Source organism: Rhipicephalus sanguineus, chromosome 4 (genome assembly GCF_013339695.2).
Source record: "Rhipicephalus sanguineus isolate Rsan-2018 chromosome 4, BIME_Rsan_1.4, whole genome shotgun sequence".
NCBI classification, from domain to species: domain Eukaryota; kingdom Metazoa; phylum Arthropoda; class Arachnida; order Ixodida; family Ixodidae; genus Rhipicephalus; species Rhipicephalus sanguineus.
In genome coordinates, this window is record NC_051179.1 from 136,629,166 (window position 1) to 136,651,160 (window position 21,995).

At 50.2% G+C, this 21,995-nt stretch overlaps 1 protein-coding gene across 1 annotated transcript; it reads right to left on the reverse strand.

The window, feature by feature from the left end:
* Window positions 1–2,932: 2,932 nt before the first annotated feature.
* Window positions 2,933–21,421, reverse strand: LOC119389017 (monocarboxylate transporter 2-like). Its single transcript, XM_037656312.2, has 2 exons — window positions 20,956–21,421; window positions 2,933–3,118 (listed from the first exon to the last, which is right to left on the reverse strand). Exons 1-2 carry the CDS (start codon window positions 21,416–21,418, stop codon window positions 2,985–2,987), a joined length of 597 nt encoding a protein of 198 aa, XP_037512240.1. The 5' UTR covers window positions 21,419–21,421; the 3' UTR covers window positions 2,933–2,984.
* Between the last annotated feature and the right edge of the window lie 574 nt (window positions 21,422–21,995).

The following is a 21,995-nucleotide window of genomic DNA, read 5'->3' on the forward strand; positions in this document are numbered from 1 at the left end:
AACACTACAACCACTATTGAGGCGGCACCGACATTACGCCTGCGCAGGGTCTTTCTTTTCCAAAGCAATTTCTACATATAGCGTTGCTCTGTGGTACAATACCTGACCACCCCACAGAATGCTAGGGTCCGATTCCTGCTGGGATTCTAATATTTATTCTTTGCCTTCGTCGGTCAACGCTGCTGGTGTCGCTTTTTCTTACCGCTCTCGCACATAAATTACCAATGTTTGTTCTCGCCGTTCCTGGGTGGTTGTAAAATGTCTATCAGCTGTGACGCATACCCGTATACCACGGCCCGTGATATACGGGGTCTTGCTACACGTGTCTGGAGGAAAGGTTTGACGACGTACGGGGCAGGATTTTCACGTTATTCATGTCATGAGCCCACAGTCATATTCCTCAAACCCTCTTAGCATCCCATGCCAATTATAAACTATGCCACATAAACTTAGAATGTATATAATAGCAGTGGCGTGATATAATAAAAGAATTATGACAAATAGTTTCTTTTTTTCCATTCGGCTTCTCATACGTGTTTCCAAAATGCGCGTGGTGCCTGCAGTTCGTTATAATGTTTATCTAGGTTAGTCTATTTACAACACATCTAATAAATTTGCCTTTTTTCCTCTACTTCTTTTGACGTGGCAAGGTGCTACTATGATGAAGATATATATGATTCATATCCAGTACGCTTATGTTGTTTCAGTACGCTTTAAGGAACACTAAAGAAAAAAAAACTATTTTTGTCGTATTTGTAAGTTGCTCTTTCACAATACCAAAATCACCACGCCTGCCGCGAGAGTGAGAAAACGCTCAAAAAGTAATTAGGGCTGGTGATGCCACCTTCCAATTCCCGCATCAAACGCGTCATAGATCTTGACGGCGTCTGCTATGTCCTACGCACTTCATAATCGGTAAAAATGAAGTACATTGTCTTCCCAGGGGCCATAGATTTAACATAAGAAGCATAAGGAACTTTCGACAAGCCAACGTCACCAAAATACGAAAAATAAAAATGAAACCTTCACCTTGGTTCTCTCCTTTATTAATGCATCTGTGTTGGTGAAGCTAACGACATAATATTTGTCAGAGTAGAATTTATTAACATAAGCCGATTCAGTAATGCACTTTAGTGTCCATTTAAACTTCAATAGAGAGCGCAATAAAAGCAAAGTGAAGAGAGCGTTCTGTTCTCTCTCCCCTCTGTTTTTATTGCGCTCCTTATTAAAAACGGACTCACGCTGCAAATCACTTTTCTTCCCACAATATCTGCTACAAAACGCTCTTGATGATCCCGGTTGTATTCCTAGAAAATTCGGTACAGTATACCACTGCCTAACAAACGTCCATTGTACTCAGCCCCTTTTTACAAGAAAGTACCGTAGGTTAAAGTATACTTGCTATTGAAGCATGCGCCAAGCATGCGTACATAGTTGCCACTTAAAACGCCTTGCGGTCGATTATATGATCGGGCAACACCACCTAATTGCTCGGGCCCCTGTCGGGCCTGATCTGTGGTGGGGCCGGGCCCGGCTGGGCTGGGTAGGCGGAATTTGTTTCTCGGTTTCGGGCCAGGCCCGGGTCTCGCTTTGAGTCGCCGGGCCGGGCTCGGGCGGGTAAATGTGAAAGAGTCTCGGGCCCGGGCCAGGCCTGGGACAAGAATCACGGCCCATGCAGTGCTCTAATCCTAGGTTCGACTCCCGGCAACGGACCTTTTCATCCTAGTTTTTATCCCTTGCCATCGGTTAGTGCATATTTTAAAAGGTCACATCCGTCACGGAAATACGCCAGAGGGCCATGGTGGACCCCGGCATGAAGCACTTTTGTGTTAATATCGTTGCCGTTCAGGAGCAACGAGGTGAACGTCGACAGCTGCACAGCTGTCACCAGTAAAATTTCGTTTCCTTGCCTTGAATTCACAATATATATGTATGTTTCCACAAATTAAGGACTAATAACATATTCAATAGGTGAAAGTACAGGACTAAAGCTTTTCCGCAAATTGTCGAGTAAGGAGGGTATACTATGCACTCGATATCGTTCGTCTCAAATGATCGACAAGTTCAGTAAATGAAAATGTATCGGATCAAGCTGATTGGGTACGCGCTACACTATATCTAGAAACACTGTCAGCATACAATATCACATACCACTCGCTACAGTTTTTTTAAGTGACCGAGTAACGAGTCCTGTGTTGAAAAATACCAAGCACTGAGGATCAATAGCCAAAGAAAGCCTATTTTAGCGCGAGTGCTGGGAATAAGAGGCAAACGGTTCAGAGCACTACGAATACATACTCCACCGTGCAGCTGGTCATAGTTGGTACTTGCGACGAACATAGCAGCCAACTTGAAAGCACTTCTACGCTAACTACCACGCTCTCCCGAATGTCTTGAAAGGGCACGGACTTCGGATGGGCTCAGTGGTGGAACTGGTTATGGCTGATGCTCTGCCCAGATGCCTGCCCGCTATTTGGCAGATGTACATGTTTGCTTCGGCCACACGGGCATCATCGAGCTTCTAACGGCGCTTCACCTCGTCTGAGACTCTGGAGTGTGCTTTCACACAGTACTACGTACTTTGCTTGGCAGACCCAAACCATCGTCATAAAAGCAGTTTTTCTTAAATTTCTTAAAATAAGTTTTCGAAAACCAGCGTAAAGTGAGAGCCGCAACCCATGACACGTGAAAGTAGGTACGGTGGGAGATATGCAGGCACTCAATGTACAAACACAACCATGCTGCCAAATGAAGACACGCCACTCAACGAAGTGATGTGCAAATGCCATAAGAGATCAATATGTGTAAAACACATTAGGTCAAAAGTTGTGTTAGGACTCGCCTAACCGAGTTTTCTTGCTGGTTTAGAATCCTGCGTGCCATTGTAACTGAAATGGAGAACAGTATATCATAACAATTTATTAACGGTAGAGTTCAATGAATGGTGCACGATAAATATTCGAGCTCAGCTTAGGCAGTGCCTTTTACGAGCAACGCCTTTCTTTTTTGCTAGCGTGCACCCATGCCTGCGTCAGTAGCAGAAGGGCAGCAAAGAGGTCGAGGCCTCCACACAGGCGGTAGAGGTTGTCGTACGATCCTCCATTGTCGCGAAACGCACCTGCGTGAAAGTGATTTCCACAACCATAAAATACGTCTCCAAATAGGAAAGTATAGAATTGAACACATGATCACTGCTGTGTACGACAAGAATGATGATGACAAAGACCACAAAACGGTGTATAGCACAGCGCACGAGCAATGAAAACAATCGAGGTAGCTCCGCTTCGCGAACACTGCCGAAACAGCGAAGCTTATGCTCGCCCTTCATCAGGCTATATCGTACTTCTATGTTTTTCAAGTGTTCCCTTCGCTGGCGCTTAGCTTCGGCCTCCCTTGCGCGAACATCGCGGTTGGATGGGCGACGAAATGTCCGTTCTCGCGACAGCTCTCGCTGACGCTCACGTCGGGTGGCTTCTTCATCAGGAGAACGAGAAATGTTTGCCATTCTGAAAGCGCAAACTCCTCAACGATGACACTGATACGCTATTTTGAACTAGACTGCGCCTCACCGTAACCCAACCTTGGCGCGTTTCTCGGAGGTTCACCCCTCGACATCCTCTGCCCTCGCCTTCGTATCTCGCAGCACGCCCTTAGGTATCGCAGCACGCCCTCGCCTCTTGCAGCACGGCGCATCCCTCTCCTTCCTAGCGAGCCTGACTCTCGCCACACTGCAAAGCCAAAGGTCACGTGATGAGTTCTACACTGACCGCGGACATAAAAGCCTTGAATGAGAACAGCTTCGCTGTTAAATTGGCCGCGTATATGCTTGCTTTGCTGCAAATGTCGTCGAAGGACGATATTCTTCTGCCGGCCGTACTACATGAGTCCTGCTCTCATCCGCGGCCACCCGTGATGCTGTTCCCAGGGCCGCTGCCAGGTGACAGCACCATATCATCGGCAGAGGGTTTTTTCGTGCGTAGCGTCGCATTTTCAGAGCAGCCTAACAAACACTACAGTCCTTAGAATTACGTATCTATGTATTTTCTAGTAAAGGAGCACACCACAACATACTGACTTATTGATGTTGCGCCCCAGATATGCGTAATATTTGCTTTTTGATCGACAGTGTTCACAAGTATGAACGCAGCTACCAGTTCAAGATGGTGGGCGTTCAGCAAGTGCTTAAACTTTGGCCGCGTGGCTGAATCGTGTCACAGAGAGACAGACAGACAGACAGACAGACAGACAGACAGACAGACAGACAGACAGATCAAAACTACTGCATTCAAGTATCCTAAGAAAGACTATCATCTTTAAGAAAGACAGAGCAGAAAAAGACAGCCCTAACCAGTGTACTCATGTGCGAGAAAGGGGGAACGATGAAAGCACAAGACAGTTGAAATATTGTTACAGCTGTGCAGCGCAATCGATGAAATTCGTAAAAATGCTGCCTCTCAAAGAAGATGGCATTTTCATTGTATGTTGTAGCTGCGGGTTGCCGGGAAAGGTTTTCCAAGAAAAGCGCATGTGTTCGGAGGGTGGGGGAAGGGAGTAATTTTGGGCGGCTCGCGTCTATTTTTCACTCCTTATCTCGACGAAAAATGAAAGCCTCACTCATAATTGAAAGTAAATGCAAGTATATAATGGCTACCGGCTATGCAAATTGGTTGGAGATGCTTAAAGAACAGGCATTGCAAAATAGAAAAAAAATGTCCCGCGCTCAATCCTGCGCCAATGTCGTTCTTGTGTAGGACTTGGTGTAGCTCTATATCCTGCACTTAATTCAGCTCCATTACTGCGAAACCTGAGGAAGTGCGCACTACGGGCAACCGAGCGATTTCCTTAGGAATCGCGCGCTTGCCGAGACAGTTGCACCCTCTCTTGCACGGTGCGGGTACCATCCGGATGCTTCAGCGTTGTTTGCGATTTTAGGCAAATTATTGCCATGAATTATTGGTTATTTCTGCAGGTTATATTATTTTCGACTTTACTAGTGTATTTGCGATGCTTTTGAACATTGCTAGCCTTCTTTTAGGCCTGTATTGTGACTGCATGTACCACTGCGCTACCGTGCTACATGAGACAGTGCATGGACGACAGGCCGAGCCCCTAAACCGCTACCCACTTTAAAAGTTAATACAGAAACTTGGAGGACCTGTGAGCGTAATCGGGCCGTGTTCGTATCGCATTCTCACTCGCTAGCCAGGCTTAGTTTGTCTGCAGGAAAATACTTGATGAAACTTGGAAGATGTACCACAAAGAGCACACATGAACGTATCAAAGTGCTAACGCACCTTATCTGCACAAAAAAGACATTTATGCACCGGAAGGCGATATCGAGGCACCACCGACCGAGCTATTGCCTTTCGTTTTGATCATAAAAGCTTTCAGAACTTTCCGTGCACACTTGTTCTTGCTACGCCCCAGTGTCTTGACCAGATGAAATCGTGCCTCACATCCACAGCCTACGCAGTGAGCGGGAAAACTAGCCATTTCATTCATTTTGGCAGACAGCTGGTGTTTGCGTGCGCGGTCGTTTATGCAGCGGCCTGTCTGTTCCACATAAGATTTCCGGCATTAAAGCGCAATCTCGTAAATCCATCCCACATCGCGTTGCACCACCGACTAGGCATGCTTCTTGCCACAAAGGCTATCGTGCTCCTTGAGGATTATGTCAGGTTAAAATACTGGGGTCTAGGAAGAACACGGATGCTAGGGAAGTTTCGGAAGCGTTTATCGTCAAAACGAAAGGTAATAGCTGTGCAAGTGATGCATAAATGACGCTTTACCATGCAGAAATGCCTTTTTTGACGAATAAGGTGCGTTAGCACTTGTCTCCGGACCATTGTCCGGAGACAAGTGCTAACGCCATTGTCTCTGGACACTGCATTGGATTAATGTTGGGCCTTCCCTCGCGCGTACGGCCAAGATGCGACGCAGGCATGAAAACCTTCTGATGCAGATTTGACCTGTTTTGAAGTAAACCCTGCTGCAAGTCTAGTCACGGCCAAACACCATCCGCGCGACCTCACCACGCAGCGTGGCGCCATCTCTCGGAGGCGACGCAAAACCCATGTCGGAAAACTCACGTACCGCTGTTGTCGAAAAGAGCAAACGCAACCCAGCCTCAACGCCACAAGATGAGGGCCACTCGTACGGTGCCCTGCAGCTGCCCTTAGACCGTCGCTGTTAAAGATGGCAACTAAAACTTCTGCGTACATTAGCTCAAGACTTAATGATTTTCTGAATAAACATAAAGAGAACAGAAGTGGTATTTTTGTAACTTGCTTGGGCAAGAACTATCTTATGTATGCGTGTGTTCACAAAGGATTGGTCGTCAAAGGCTGCACATTTAAAACTTTTGGCTGGCTGCGCGCATGTGCTCGCTTTGTCTTCGCGATGATACCCGGATATTCTTGACTGAGTGCCCGGATAACAGATCTGGCTTTCGGATTAAGGTGACATGAAACTCGCCGCGCTGACAACGGGAAATAGGAGATGTTCCTGCTTAAAATAACGTACACAAGACTGAGAAGGCGCCACCGCGCGAGCACAGTGATGCGGTGGTGCTTGCCTTCGCGTACTGTGGTGGAGCTGCTGTAGGGTGTTTCAACGTCGGATGGAACATGCATGTCAGCTCGACATCTTCATTTTGTCCGTTTTTTTAGGTTTTGTAGGCATATTCAAAGCGCATGGAACCGAAAATTCATTCCCAGAAAATATTCGCAGCGCACCAAAAATATATTCGAAATTGGCGGCGAGGGCATCCCGATAATGCTGAATGCAATACTTTCCGGTTTCATGAGTGAATTTAATGCAAACTGTAAGCGTTGTGTCGAACATTTCTTTTGATATTGATACGTATGCACGCTGTCTTAGCTGTCCACATGAAAAAAATGAGGAAATTTTCAAACGCAGCCCAAATAAAAAAAATGGTTGCTAACATGGATGCGCCTTGTCGCCTTATCTATTTCACAAGGGAACGTCAGAGAAATGTCAAATATAGAACACAGTCTTTGCAACATTACTGAGCAAGACTGTCTTCTTCCTGAACGTGAAAGAATAAAAAAACATAGTAAAGATGCAAGGTTTGCTAAAAAAGCTCATTTAGGATATATATATATATATATATATATATATATATATATATATATATATATATATATATATATATATATATATATATATATATATTGTGAGCGCTGACTGTGTCGGTCATCATCTTCACTTGTGCATACACATCATCGTGATCATCATCATTGTGTTGGATCGCCGGTGTTCGGTTTTTGGTTCGCGCGCCTTTGCTGTAAATACAACAATCGTTCCGTCGTACCTGACGTCGTCTCACAAGTGGTGGAGCGTGCTGTGATTCCCACGTCCGCTTGCTCTACCGGTCACCCCTGGAGCTCCGGTCTGGTCGACGACTGTGCTTGCCAACAACATCCATGGCACAAAACGACGCACCTCCTACCGTCCCTGCCGCGCCCGCTCAGCCTGCTGGGCCACGGTACACCGTGAGTACATCCCAGCGAGACCCTCCAGTATTTTCCGGCCTTCGCGGTGAGGACGTAGAAGAATGGCTGGACAACTACGACAGAACGAGTGCTTGTAATTATTGGGACGAGGCACACAAGCTGCGCTATGTTCCCTTTTACCTCAAGGAGGTCGCGAAGACGTGGTACCATAACCACAAAGCGACTTTCCCGATTGGTCACCATTCACGGTGCAGCTGCGTCAGATCTTCGGCACGTCTGCAGGACGCTCTGAGGTAGCGAAACAGAAGCTCGCTACTCGCATCCAGGGACCCGACGAATCGTACACGTCGTACATTTAAGACGTTCAGGCTCTCTGCCGCCGTGCCCAAAGTGACATGCCCGAGGCCGATCGCATTCGTCATGTACTGAAAAGCATCAACTCTATCGCCTTCAATGCTCTTGTCATCCAGAACCCAACTTCGGTTCAGGACATCATTACTACGTGCCAACGCCTGGACGCACTCCACTCAATGCGCCTTCCACACGCCTCCTGTGACTCTCGCCTTACTGGAGAACATGAACTACGCGCCCTCATCCGCACCATCGTGAGAGAGGAACTTCACGGCATTGTTCCTGGCAGCCCAGCTACTTCATCCGTCCGCTCTCCTCCTTCTAATATGCGGGACATCATCAAGGATAAACTGGCGTTAATGACGAGCGTCACACGTGCCCCGTCTCCTGCGCCTTTCATGCGCCTTCATATGCCGAAGTCCTATCACGGCCTCCGGTACCAACTCCACCTGCGCCTGCGGACGTCGTATACGACCATTTGGCCGCGATGGCAGCCAAGGCACCAGCACAACAGCACTCCGCTCCTTGGCGCCCTGCACGCCCGATCTGTTTCTACTGTGGCGTACGAGGCCATATCTCCCGCTTTTGCCGCCGGCGCCAGCAAGATGAACGACGAGGATATTCTTCCTACGAGAGAGATTTTACTCCGAGGTCCGATCCCTACGTTCCGGGACCCTACGTTCCCTCGTCACAACGCTCGCCTTCTCCTCTTCTGTCCCACGGCGACCCTCGTCCTTCCTGCTCACCCCGCCGTCGTTCACCGTCGCCCTTCCGCCGTACTTCTTCGCCCTTACGTTCTGCCCCGACACCTCTCGACAGCCACTCGGAAAACTAGAAGCTGCAGTTTTTGGAGGGGAAACTGCTCGTCTTCTAAACGCAATAATTCCTCCTGCGCGCCCTGAAAATTTACTGACTGTATGTGTGGAAGGTATTTTGGTGGACGCCCTTGTAGACACTGGAGCCGCTATCTCGGTCATTCATCGCAAATTATGCCGTCGCCTACGAAAAGTGCAAACTCCGTATGTTGGTCAGGTGTTATGTGGCGCCAATGACAATCCCATTTACCCTATTGGACAGTGCACTGTTCGTGTACTGATCGACGGAATTCGCCATCATATTCAGCTTGCTGTACTTTCTTCGTGTGCTCACCAGATTATATTAGGCTGGGACTTCCTGTCAGCTGCTTCTGCTGTAATTTCGTGTGGCCCGCCCGTTATTCACATTACGGACACCGAGCATTCTAGTGCTTACGATTTCTCGTCGCCTCACCTTGTCGCAGCTGCGGATTTTGTACTGCCTCCAGCCCAAGAACATATTCTCACAATCAAGTCAAGAGATACTATAGACGGTGACGCAGTGGTTGTCCCTGATCAGCGGTGTATTTTTCGAGGAATCGCATTCGCCTGTTGTCTAGTGCGGTTTTCACGTGGTCATGCCAGTCTCACCGCCTACAACACGACATCAGAGACGCAACTCCTGTCTGAGGGGTCCACTGTTGCCAGCCTTATCGACACAGCACCGGTATGTGTCGTCACTGTATCGCCTTCCTCGTCAATCGCAAAGTGTACGCCCGCGGGAGGTTCATCTAATGCTCTCAAGGCCACTTTGAGCACCGATCTGACTCCAACCCAAACCCATGACTTATTGGCCATTTTAACGAAACACCAAGCTTGTTTTGACGTTTGTTCGGATGGCTTGGGTCAAACTACGGCGGCCTCTCATCGTATCGACACAGATGGGTCTCCTATCATTCGCCGTCGCCCTTACCGTGTCTCGTCTGCAGAACGCAAGGTTATCGAGGAACAAGTCAATGACATGCTCGCGCGCAACGTTATCAGACCTTCAGCAAGCCCTTGGTCTTCTCCTGTTGTCCTAGTTAAGAAAAAGGACGGGTCCGTACGATTTTGCGTTGATTACAGGGCACTAAACAAAATTACCCGGAAGGATGTATATCCTATGCCTCGGATTGACGATGCCCTTGACACCTTACAGGGCGCTGAATACTTTTCAAGCCTCCACTTGCGATCTGGCTATTGGCAGATCCCGATGCACGAGTCTGATAAAGAGAAGACCGCATTTGCTACACCTGATGGCCTCTTCGAATTTAATGTGATGCCTTTTGGGCTCTGCAATGCCCCAGCCACATTTGAGCGAATGATCGACACGGTACTGCGGGTCTTAAAATGGAAGACCTGTCTTTGTTACCTGGACTACATCGTCATCTTTTCGTCCAGCTTCTCACAACACCTAGAACGTCTAGACGAGGTACTAACGTGTCTAGCCAAAGCCGGTCTCCAGCTAAATACCAAGAAGTGTCGGTTTGCGAGCCGCAGCATCAAAGTGTTGGGTCACGTCGTCAGCAAGCTTGGTATTGAACCTGATCCTGACAAGGTGGCCGCTGTCTTGCACTTTCCTAAACCCACTATGCTAAAGGACCTTCGCAGCTTCCTCGGCTTAGCGTCGTACTTCCGCCGGTTTGTCCGTGATTTCGCCACTATCGCAGCACCTCTTCACAAACTTCTGACCACAAGTGCATCCTTCGTTTGGACGGATGACTGTGAAGCTGCTTTCCAGACCCTCAAGCGATGCCTCATGTCCGGGCCAGTTCTTCGCCATTTCGATCCCACAGCACCTACTATCTTACACACTGACGCAAGTGGGCATGGAATCGGCGCTGTCCTGCTGCAGCTTGACCAGACTTCGCAAGAGCAAGTAGTGGCTTACGCGAGTCGCACTCTCTCTTCAGCAGAACGGAATTACACAATCACTGAACAAGAATGTCTGGCCATCGTGTGGTCTGTGCAAAAGTTTCGCCCTTATTTGTACGGCCGCCGTTTTACGATCGTAACAGACCATCATGCGCTCTGTTGGTTGTCCTCTCTGAAGAACTTGTCAGGACGCCTCGGCCGTTGGGTGCTCCGACTCCAGGAGTATGACTACATTGTCACATACAGGTCGCGTAAGAAACACCAAGATGCCGACGCTTTGTCGCGTTGTCCGCTGTCGCAAAATAACCATGAAGCACCTACCTCCTGTGTGGCACCTCTCAGCGAAGCGACCACGCCGATGACCAGCCTTAGTCCGATTAAGTCCACTGCGCCGGCTGACTTGCTTCAGTCCGCAGACATCGCCGCGCTCCAACGTGCAGACACATACTGCCGTACAATCATCGATCGGCTCACTGGCTCATCCCGTGCTCCCAACAGCCGCTTACGACGACAGCTCGCGCGTTTCAAACTTCACGATGGAGCGCTCCTTCGTTACATTTACCATCCTCTCGGTAACCGATGGTTCCTAGTCATCCCTCGCTCACTTCGACTCCAAGCTTTAGAAGCCTTTCACGACGACCCGACGGCTGGCCACTTAGGTTTTCACAAAACCTACGATCGCATCAAGACTCACTGCTTCTGGCCTGGCCTTTCCACTAGTGTTTCTAAGTACGTCGAGTCCTGTTCGTCATGCCAGCACCGAAAACGTTCGACATCTCTTCCCGCCGGCCCTTTACAACCTCTACCGTGCCCGTCCGCTCCCTTCGAGTTCGTGGGCATAGATTTATACGGACCTCTTCCGCTTACACCCGCCGGTCATCGCTGGATCGTTACTGCCGTAGATCACTTAACTCGCTACGCTGAGACGGCAGCTCTTCCTTCTGGTGCTGCCTCCGAAGTCGCCGACTTTGTCCTGCGTGCCATTATCTTACGCCACAGCGCCCCTCGAGTTCTCCTTAGTGACCGTGGCAAGTTGTTTCTTTCTCATGTCCTCGCTGAAGTCCTACAGGCCTCTGACACCATCCAGAAGACCACCTCGGCATATCACCCGCAGACAAATGGTCTGATCGAGCGTTTTCACCGAACTTTGTCCGACATGATCTCTATGTATGTTCAGCCCGATCACAAGAACTGGGACACAATACTGCCTTTCGTCACGTTTGCCTACAATACGGCAATACAGCGCACTACAAGCTACAGCCCGTTTTTCCTCGTGTATGGCCGTGCACCGTCTTTTGTTCTGGACACCACCTTCTTCTCCGCGCCCTCTGTCCCATCAGCGTCCCTTCCAGAAGAGTTCGCTGCCCGCGTCGCCCGCTGCCGTGAAATTGCCCGCGCCAACACCTCTGCCATTCAGGCCAAGAGGAAAGTTCGCTGTGATGAGACACGTAGAGTTGTGTCTTTCCACCCAGGCGACGAAGTGCTCCTCTGGACACCTGTTCGCACACCGGGGCTCTGTGAAAAATTCGTTCACAGATACCTGGGCCCTTACACCGTGCTTGAACGAACGTCTGCGGTGAATTACCGCGTCGTTCCTGTTAGTTTGGCTTCGGACCGCCGTCGTCGCGGTACCGAGATCACCCATGTGTCTCGCCTGAAGCCCTATCCGGCGTTCTTACCCTTACTAAAGGGACGTCTTGCTGACCGCTTTCGTGAAGGGGGAAAATAGTGTGAGCACTGACTGTGTCGGTCATCATCTTCACTACACATCATCGTGATCATCATCATTGTGTTGGATCGCCGGTGTTCGGTTTTTAGTTCGCGCGCCTTTGCTGTAAATACAACAATCGTTCCGTCGTACCTGACGTCGTCTCACAATATATGTATATATATGAAGGAAAGAAGTGTTAATTTCAAGGGCTCGTTTTCTTTGTTATACACAATATTAATGAGCACTAACAGACAATAACGCCAACGAAAGTATAGGGGAAGGTTTTACCAGTAAATGTAAGGTAAATGTGAAGAAAGAAAAGTGGACGAAAAGATAGCTTGCCGCGGGCGGGGGCCGAACTTGCGACCTTCGAATAACGCGTCCGATGCTCTACCAACTGAGCTACCGCGGCGGCCATCCCCCCGTTCACTTTATAGGGTATATATGTACATTTAAACGTGGAAGCGTCAGTCAGCGCCGCCAGTAGCTATGACGGCGCGTGTGGAACACCTTTTTTTTCCTGTTGGCGTCACGTAGCATGTGAACTTATTACGAGCTGGCAGCTGACCAATAATCCCTTGTATACTACCTAAAAGCATCAAGTCTGCCAGAACGAGACCCTCGCTAAGAATGAAGGAAAGAAGTGTTAATTTCAAGCGTTCGTTTCCTTGTTATACACAATATTAATGAGCACTAACAGACAATAACGCCAAGGAAAGTATAGTAAATGTGAAAAAAGAAAAGTGGACGAAAAGATAGCTTGCCGCGGGCAGGGACCGAACCTGCGACCTTCGTCCACTTTTCTTTCTTCACATTTACCTTAAATTTACTAGTAAAACCTTCCCCTATACTTTCCTTGGCGTTATTGTCTGTTAGTGCTAATTAATATTCTGTATATATATATATATATATATATATATATAAAAGGGTGTTCCACACTCGCCGTCATCGCTACTGGCGGCGCTGACTGACGCTCTCACGTTTAAATGTATATATATACCCTATAAAGTGGACGGGGGGATGGCCGCCGCGGTAGCTCAGTTTGTAGAGCATCGGACGCGTTATTCGAAGGTCGCAGGTTCGGTCCCTGCCCGCGGCAAGCTATCTTTCTGTCCACTTTTCTTTCTTCATATTTACCTTACATTTACTAGTAAAAAACATCCCCTATACCTTCCTTAGCGTTATTGTCTGTTAGTGCTCATTATTATTGTGTATAACAAAGAAAACGAGCCCTTGAAATCAACACTTCTTTCCTTTATATATATTTATATATATATATATATATATATATATATATATATATATATATATATATATATATATACACAGTTATGCCGAAGCCGCCCCTAGACATGAGTCCTTCGAAGCGGCTGTGCCGGCTACCTACGCCGACGTCATGCAGAGGCCACGACTGCAGCCAACGATGCAGTCATATCAGTCGCCACCCCGTCAATCACGTTCTGCGCCATGGGCGGGTCCTGCTCCAGTAAACCGATGGCGCACACCTGACAACCGCCCCATATGCTTCTCATGCGGTTACGCCGGCCACGTGGCGCGTTACTGCAATCGCGTCCAACCGCCTCAAGTCGTGTCGCCCACCACCAGCCAGTCAAACCGCACATTTTACGCCCCACCTACGCCTCTGTCGCCGACGTCACGCCAAGCTCCATCTACTCGGCGCTCTCCGTCTCCACGACGTCGCTCACTGTCGCCGATGCGCTCACGTCCGGTCGCTCGCGACCAGGAAAACTAGTCGTCGCAGTCCAGGAGGCAAGGGCTGCGACGCTATCGAACTGCGAAAGCCCTCAGCGAAGCCCATCGAACGTGATAGACGTGTTTGTCGACGGTGTTCCCGCATCTGCCCTTGTCGACACTGGAGCCGCCGTATCCGTTATGGACCAAAAATTGAGCCGATTACTGCGAATAGTGAGGACGCCACTTTCTGGGATGTCTCTCCGTACAGCGAGCTCCCAGAGTATTCATCCTACAGCAATATGCACAGCTCGCGTCGTCATTCAGGACGTTTTGTACGACGTCGAGTTCATTATAATTGCTGCATGCTCTCACGACGTCATCCTGGGATGGGATTTTCTATCCCGCCACGACGCCGTAATTCATTGCGCACAAGCCGAAATCGAACTCTCCCCGTTCTCAGATCTGACGCCGGCAGACACTTCATCGGTATCGAGCAAGATCCTCGTCAAAGACGATAACAAAGTGCCTCCAAACTCGTCGACGGCTGTGTCAGTCGACTGCGCCGGTCTCTCCGACACCATTGCGCACATTTCGCCATCTGACCACGTTTGCACAAGGAGAGGCTTGCTGGTACCTTTCGCGACCGTCCAAGTCACTCAGGGCAGCACCGCTATTTTTGTTAACAACCCATCTCCATACATTGTTACGTTGGTGCGAGGGGAATGTCTTGGCAGAGTGGAACCCCTCGAAGACGCACAAGTTATGGACGCACCCGATGACATGCACTGTCCCAGTTCCGGTACGCTCAGTGCTGTTTCCGCGTCCGATTCGTCACCTGCTGATGTGTTTAGGTCCTCCATTGCTGACGACCTCACATCGGTCCAGCGTTCCCAACTTCTGTGCCTGCTGGAAGAATTTCGTTCTTCTTTCGATGTCGGGCAATCTTCTCTCGGCCGCACTTCCGCTGTTACGCATCGCATCGACACCGGCGCCCAACTACCACTGCGGCAACGTCCATATCGCGTGTCTCCCGCAGAACGCCGGGTCATTAACGAGCAAGTGGACGATATACTTCGACGCGACGTTATTCGACCCTCGGACAGCCCATGGGTCTCTCCCGTTGTTCTCGTTGCGAAGAAAGACGGTTTCGTGCGGTTCTGTGTGGACTACCGACGGCTCAACAAGATCACTCGCAAGGATGTTTATCCGCTGGCACGAATCGACGACGCGATTGACAGCCTACAAGGAGCCAAATTCTTTTCGTCTCTTGATTTGCGCTCGGGGTACTGGCAAGTACCCATGGCGGATGACGCTCGACCGAAGACAGCCTTTGTCACGCCCGACGGCTTGTACGAGTTCAACGTCATGCCGTTTGGTCTGTGTAATGCGCCCGCGACCTTCGAGCGCATGATGGACACCGTTCTGCGCAACTTGAAATGGCACACGTGCTTGTGTTACCTCGACGACGTCGTGGTTTTCGCTCCGGACTTCTCCACGCATCTCCAACGTCTGCGGCATGTTTTGACCCGTTTGCGCAACGCCGGCCTCCAACTGAATCTGAAGAAGTGCCGATTTGCAGCACGGCAGCTGACAATCCTCGGCTACGTCGTCTCCAAGGACGGAATCCTTCCTGTCCGGCCAAGCTTCGGGCCGTGGCCGAATTTCCCAAACCTACGACCGTAAAAGAACTGCGCAGTTTCGTAGGACTGTGTTCGTACTTTCGACGCTTCATACGAAACTTTGCCACCATCATATCGCCGCTGACGAAGCTCCTTGGAAGTGACGGACCCCTAAATTCGTGGTCGTCCGAGTGTGACGACGCGTTCGCAAAGCTCCGTCGTTTGTTGACGTCTCCTCCCATCCTACGCCACTACGATCCTACGGCCCCAACGGAGGTACACACGGATGCCAGCGGTGTAGGCCTCGGCGCTGTCCTTGCGCAGCGCAAACCAGGGTTCCCCGAATATGTCGTGGCATTCGCAAGCCGTACGCTTACCAGAGCCGAGACCAATTACTCAGTCACGGAAAAGGAGTGCCTGGCGATCATATGGGCCCTTGCAAAGTTTCGACCTTATTTGTATGCTCGCCCATTTGATGTCGTCACCGACCATCATGCACGATGCTGGCTGTCGTCACTGAAGGATCCCTCAGGCCGTCTCGCCCGCTGGGCACTTCGCCTGCAGGACTACGACATCCGCGTGCTGTACCGCAACGGACGCCAGCATGCTGACGCCGACGCCCTCTCGCGCTCTCCCTTGCCTGACGACAATGCCCCCTGCTCAGTATCTCACATGACTGTTGCTTCAATCAACGTCCACACCATCGCTACCGAACAGCGCAAGGATAAATGGATCACCTCGCTGATCGACTTGCTCACTGATCCGTCGGCAACACCATCCACTCGCGCGTTGCGTCGTCAAGCCCACCATTTCGCCGTTCGTGACGACCTCCTGCACCGACGCAATTACAACGCCGTCGGCCGCCAGTGGCTACTAGTAATACCCCGCAGTCTGCGTTCTGAAATATGCGAAGCCTTCCACTCTGACCCGCAATGCGCGCACTCTGGGGTATCCAAAACTTACCACCGCATACGACAACGATACTTCTGGCGTGGGATCTACCGCTACGTGCAGAAGTTCGTTCGCTCCTGCCTCGATTGCCAACGCCGAAAACCTGCAACGCACGTGTCGCCAGCAGGACTACAACCATTACCTTGCCCTAACCGTCCGTTTGGGCGCGTGGGCATCGATTTGTATGGACCACTTCCTCTGACTTCGGCTGGTAACCGCTGGGCCATCGTCGCTGTTGACCATCTAACGCGATACGCCGAAACCGCCGCCCTCCCAGCGGCTACAGCGCGCGATGTTGCCTCCTTTCTACTACACAGATTCATACTGCGTCACGGTCCACCCCAAAAGCTTCTCAGCGATCGAGGCCGTGTCTTCTTATCGGAAGTCGTGGAAGCCATTCTGAAAGAGTGCCATGCTGTTCACCGCAAAACTACTGCTTACCACCCGCAGACGAATGGCCTAACTGAACGCTTTAACCGCACGCTCGGCGACATGCTGTCAATGTACGTCGCCGCTGATCACACCAATTGGGATGCCATTCTGCCCTTCGTCACCTACGCCTATAACACCGCCCCTCAGAGCACTACTGGTTTTTCACCCTTTTTCTTACTGTACGGAAGGCACCCGTCGCACACCATCGACACGATACTTCCATACAAGCCGGATCCATCTGAGTGTGCGCCTATTTCTGACACAGCCAGGCTTGCTGAAGAGTGTCGCGAGCTTGCCAAGACATTTACGACGCAGGAACAAGAGCTGCAGAAGAGCATTCGCGACGGCACCACCACTTATGAGCCCACGTTCCTCCCTGGAGCGCTCGTATGGCTCTCGGTCCCTACCACTGCAAGTTTCCTCTCTTCAAAACTGCTGCCGAAATACGAAGGCCCGTACCGGGTCGTCGAGCGCACATCCCCGGTCAACTACTTGGTCGAACCCATTGAAGCAGCTTCGGACATGCGTCGTCGAGGGCGCGACATAGTCAACGTGGAGCGCCTCAAGGCCTACTATGACCCACTCATAGTGACGACTGTTAGGTCGCCGGGCGGCTCCCTTTTCGTACCCGGGGTAATTGTGGCGAAGCAATTGGTACTGTTAAACGGTTGCGTTCTCCAGCGGCTCCTAGTGGGTCGTCCTCTTGTAAACGCCGCTCGCTCTCGGAGCCCGTGCTTTGGCCTGGACTGTCGTAATAGCGAATTGTCGCCGAGTCCCGTCCAATAAACCGCTTAACAATATATATATATATATATATATATATATATATATATATATATATATATATATATATATATATATATATATATATATATATTAAGGCGAAGCAATTCGTACTGCTTAACGGTTGCGCTCGTAAATTGCCAGCCAGTCCTCCACGTCGGTGCCATCGGCGCCAGTGAAGATAGGTGGATCGCGGATGCGTGGGACACCGGGACATGTGGTCGGTGTGGGAGGTCAAATGGTCGCCCATTTGATGTCGTCACCGATCACCACGCACTATGCTGGCTGTCGTCATTGAAGGATCCTTCGGGCCGTCTCGCCCGTTGGGCACTTCGCCTGCGAGACTACGACATCCGCGTGCTGTACCGCAACGGACGTCAGCATGCTGACGCCGACGCCCTCTCGCGCTCCCCCTTGCCTGACGACAATGCCTCCTGCTCAGTGTCTCACACTGCTGTTTCTTCTATCGATGTTCACACCATCGCTACCGAGCAGCGCAAGGATAAATGGATCGCTTCGCTAATAGACTTGCTCACTGATCCGTCGACAACACCAACCACTCGCGCGTTGCGTCGTCAAGCCCACCATTTCGCCATTCGTGACGACCTACTTACTGCACCGGCGCAATTACAACGCCGACGGCCGCCAGTGGCTACTTGTGATACCCCGAAGTCTGCGTGCTGAAATATGCGAGTCTTTCCACTCTGATCCGCAATGCGCGCACTGTGGGGTATCCAAAACTTACCACCGCATTCGACAACGATACTTCTGGCGAGGGATGTACCGCTACGTGCAGAAGTTCGTCCGCTCCTGCCTCGATTGCCAACGCCGAAAACCTTCAACGCACGTGTCACCAGTCGGTCTACAACCATTACCTTGCCCTAACCGTCCGTTTGGGCGCGTGGACATCGATTTGTATGGACCACTTCCTCTGACGTCGGCTGGTAACCGTTGGGCCATCGTCGCCGTTGACCATCTAACGCGATACGCCGAAACCGCTGCCCTCCCATCGGCTACAGCGCGTGATGTTGCCTCCTTCCTGCTACACCGATTCATGGAGCGTCACGGTCCACCCCAGGAGCTTCTCAGCGATCGAGGCCGTGTCTTCTTGTCGGAAGTCGTCAAAGCCATTCTCAAAGAGTGCCATGCTGTTCATCGCAAAACTACTGCTTACCACCCGCAGACGAATGGCCTAACCGAACGCTTCAACCGCACGCTCGGCGACATGCTCTCAATGTACGTCGCCGCCGATCACACGAATTGGGATGCCATTCTGCCCTTCTTCACCTACGCCTATAACACCGCCCCTCAGAGCACTACTGGTTTTTCACCCTTCTTCCTGTTGTACGGAAGGCACCCGTTGCACACCATTGACACGCTACTACCCTACAAGCCGGATACATCTGATTGTGCGCCTATTTCTGACACAGCCAGGCTTGCTGAAGAGTGTCGCGAGCTTGCAAAGGCCTTTACAACGCACGAACAAGAGCGGCAGAAGAGCCTTCGCGGTGGCACCACCACTTCTGAGTCCGCGTTCCTCCCCGGAGCGCTCGTATGGCTCTCGGTCCCTACCACTGCAACCGGCCTCTCTTCAAAACTACTGCCGAAATACGAAGGCCCTTACCGGGTCGTGGAGCGCACGTCCCCGGTCAACTACCTGATCGAAACCATCGAACCAGCTTCGGACATGCGCCGTCGAGGGCGCGACATAGTCAACGTGGAGCGCCTCAAGGCCTACTATGACCCACTCATAGTAACGAGCTGTTAGGTGGCCGGACGGCTCCCTTTTCGTACCCGTGGTAATTGTGGCGAAGCAGTTGGTACTGCTTAACGGTTGCGCTCTCCAGCGGCTCCTAATGGGTCGTCCTCTTCTAAACGCCGCTCGCGCTCTCGGAGCCCGTGCTTTTGCCTTGACTGTCGCCATAGTGCATTGTCGCCGAGTGCTGTCCAATAAACAGCTTAACAATATATATTTATATATATATAATATTATGCCTCCTCGTCTGCTCTGTTCACAGAAGTACATCGCGCCAGATTGGTCTGTGGTGTGCGCGCCGAAATGCTTCGAATAATGTATTAGCTGGTAATGAGTTTCCTCCCTCCTAGGGTGACCCCAAGCTTAAGAACTCGGGGACACTGTTTTTGCAGATTAAAAATTCAATTCATCATCATCATTTCCGTTGTGCGTTCATTCGCAGTTTATTTATTTCGCTGCAGCAGAACATCCGTCTGGCAGCTAGTCCTAAATACAAATCTATTCTCAGATGTTGTATGTGTTTAGCGTGTGGGGGGGTGGCGGGTGGCCGCCGTTTTAAGTACCAAGCCGTACACAGTTTGCAGCCTACAACCTCAACCGCTCCATTTTTCGCTAGTCAAGAGCATACGAGGCACCAGGAGCACATGGTTCACCTCACTTTGGCTACAGAGCTCTATCAAATAAAGGGTTGGACAGACTATCTTTGTGAAGTCGCCGCTTACCCAAACAGCAAACTTAACCTGTCCTCATCAACCATTCCCAGACTAGTTAAAGTGATGTTTTCACTCTAAGGGCAGTGCTCTCCTTGATCTAACGCACAATATCTGGTTGGAAATAGTCAAAGGTGCAAAGCTTTTGTGTGTTCGACCAATAAGATTTTCATGCCGGTTACGTTCTCCAGCGCGGAGACGTAAAGGCTGGCATTAGTGCACTATACTAGTTAAGGTGCAAGCAGTGGGCATTTTGGACCCAGGCTGTAAAACATTGACAGGGCCATGGTAGCAGTGGGGTGAGCTGGTGTGAACACCTACGACGTCTCGTGGAAAGGAGGAGAGGTTGAAGAAAGTAAAAGAAACAGAGAGAACGTGTTATAAGCCATTTTCAGACGTACACTCTCTGGCCATTCGTGGTGGCTGACAAAACGTCCTGCTTCAAGCTCCGCTGAGAGCACCCAAACTCGTCCTTGCAGGAGTAGTCGAGCCCAGCTTGTACATCTCATGCGTTTAATCTTGATCTTGAGTGCGTTTCATAATCTGGCCATATTCTAAAAATCTCCCACCAAACTCGAGCGTTCCTGCGTATGTACGTTGTGAAAGGTCGAAAGGCCTTTTCAACGCTTTGTATTTAACTTATGGTAGAACGAGACGGAGACGCTCTCGATAGGACTTTGAAGCTTCGTACGCCTGCTTGACACTATTTACCGTTATCCATTGATTTTACGCTTACATATGAAATGAGCATAAAAATGTCTCACCTACAATTGAAGGCTCGAAAAACGTGAGCGGTAGCGAGGCGATCCCGACGACACCCCAGCAGAGAGCTACCTTCTGCACTCCCAAGAAGTCGGCGCTCAAGACAGTTTTGATTGTCGCTAGGTAGCCCTGCTGAAGACCGGTGATAAATGCGACCGCGACGACAGCTGGGAAAACGTCCACATGCGGCAAAAGCAGGAAGCAACCACCCAGCAGGAGTAAGCTGATAGCTGCGATGATGCATCGACGGTTAGCGATCTTGTCGGACAAAACGGGAATACCTATGCGTCCACAGAATCCACCGACACAGAGGCACGTCAAGAGCAATGCGGCCTTGTCAAGCAGAATTCCTTTGTCCCTACCGTAGTCCACTATTGTAGACGCAAATAGCGGTAACGTGAAGTCGGCAAACACTATGGGCACTAGAATTAGGTATAAAATTGGGGTACGTAGCACTTCCGACATTTGTGTGAATATACCGCTTTTTGTATGAAATCCATGTTTGTTTGCCTCGGGTATTTCGGGTACTTGCAGTACTGCTCCGGATGTTGGGAAGGCTTGCATACTACAATCTTTTGCTGCAGAGAAGGAGATCTCATGGTTATAGTGCGTATTTCTCACCCCAGCCAAGTGCTCCCATTCCCTCCCATTTTCTTTTCGAGTTGTGGTTGAGGGTGACGCTTCACATTTAAACGATTTTGAGCTGTTTGACATTTCACTCGGTCTTTTAAAGCAGCACGGAAAGAACTGTGTGGGCTGCGGCTTCCTCAGAAGCAAGATCAGAGGTATTACATTTAATGTAATGCCACCCACCACAAGAAAAAATCCTGCCAATGCGTAGGTATCCATCACTGCGGAAAGTAGAATCGGACCAACGACCCCCGAAACAGACACTCCGAGGTATTTGACTCCCGTAGCAACACCCCTGTACTCGTCAAAATAAGATACAACGTAGACGGACGTGCCAATGAGAAGTGTTCCCAAGGAGAGCCCTGAAAAAAAAGGAGAGGTGAAATATCTTGAGCACATTTCTTTTTAATAT

Excerpts from the sequence above, each read along its gene's own strand:
- LOC119389017 (XM_037656312.2), bottom strand. The coding sequence starts at position 21,418 with ATGTCGGAAGTGCTACGTACCCCAATTTTATACCTAATTCTAGTGCCC. Across the intron at positions 3,119-20,955 it reads TTTCGAGCCTTCAATTGTAG|GTGCGTTTCGCGACAATGGA; the intron begins GTGAGACATTTT and ends ACTTTCACGCAG.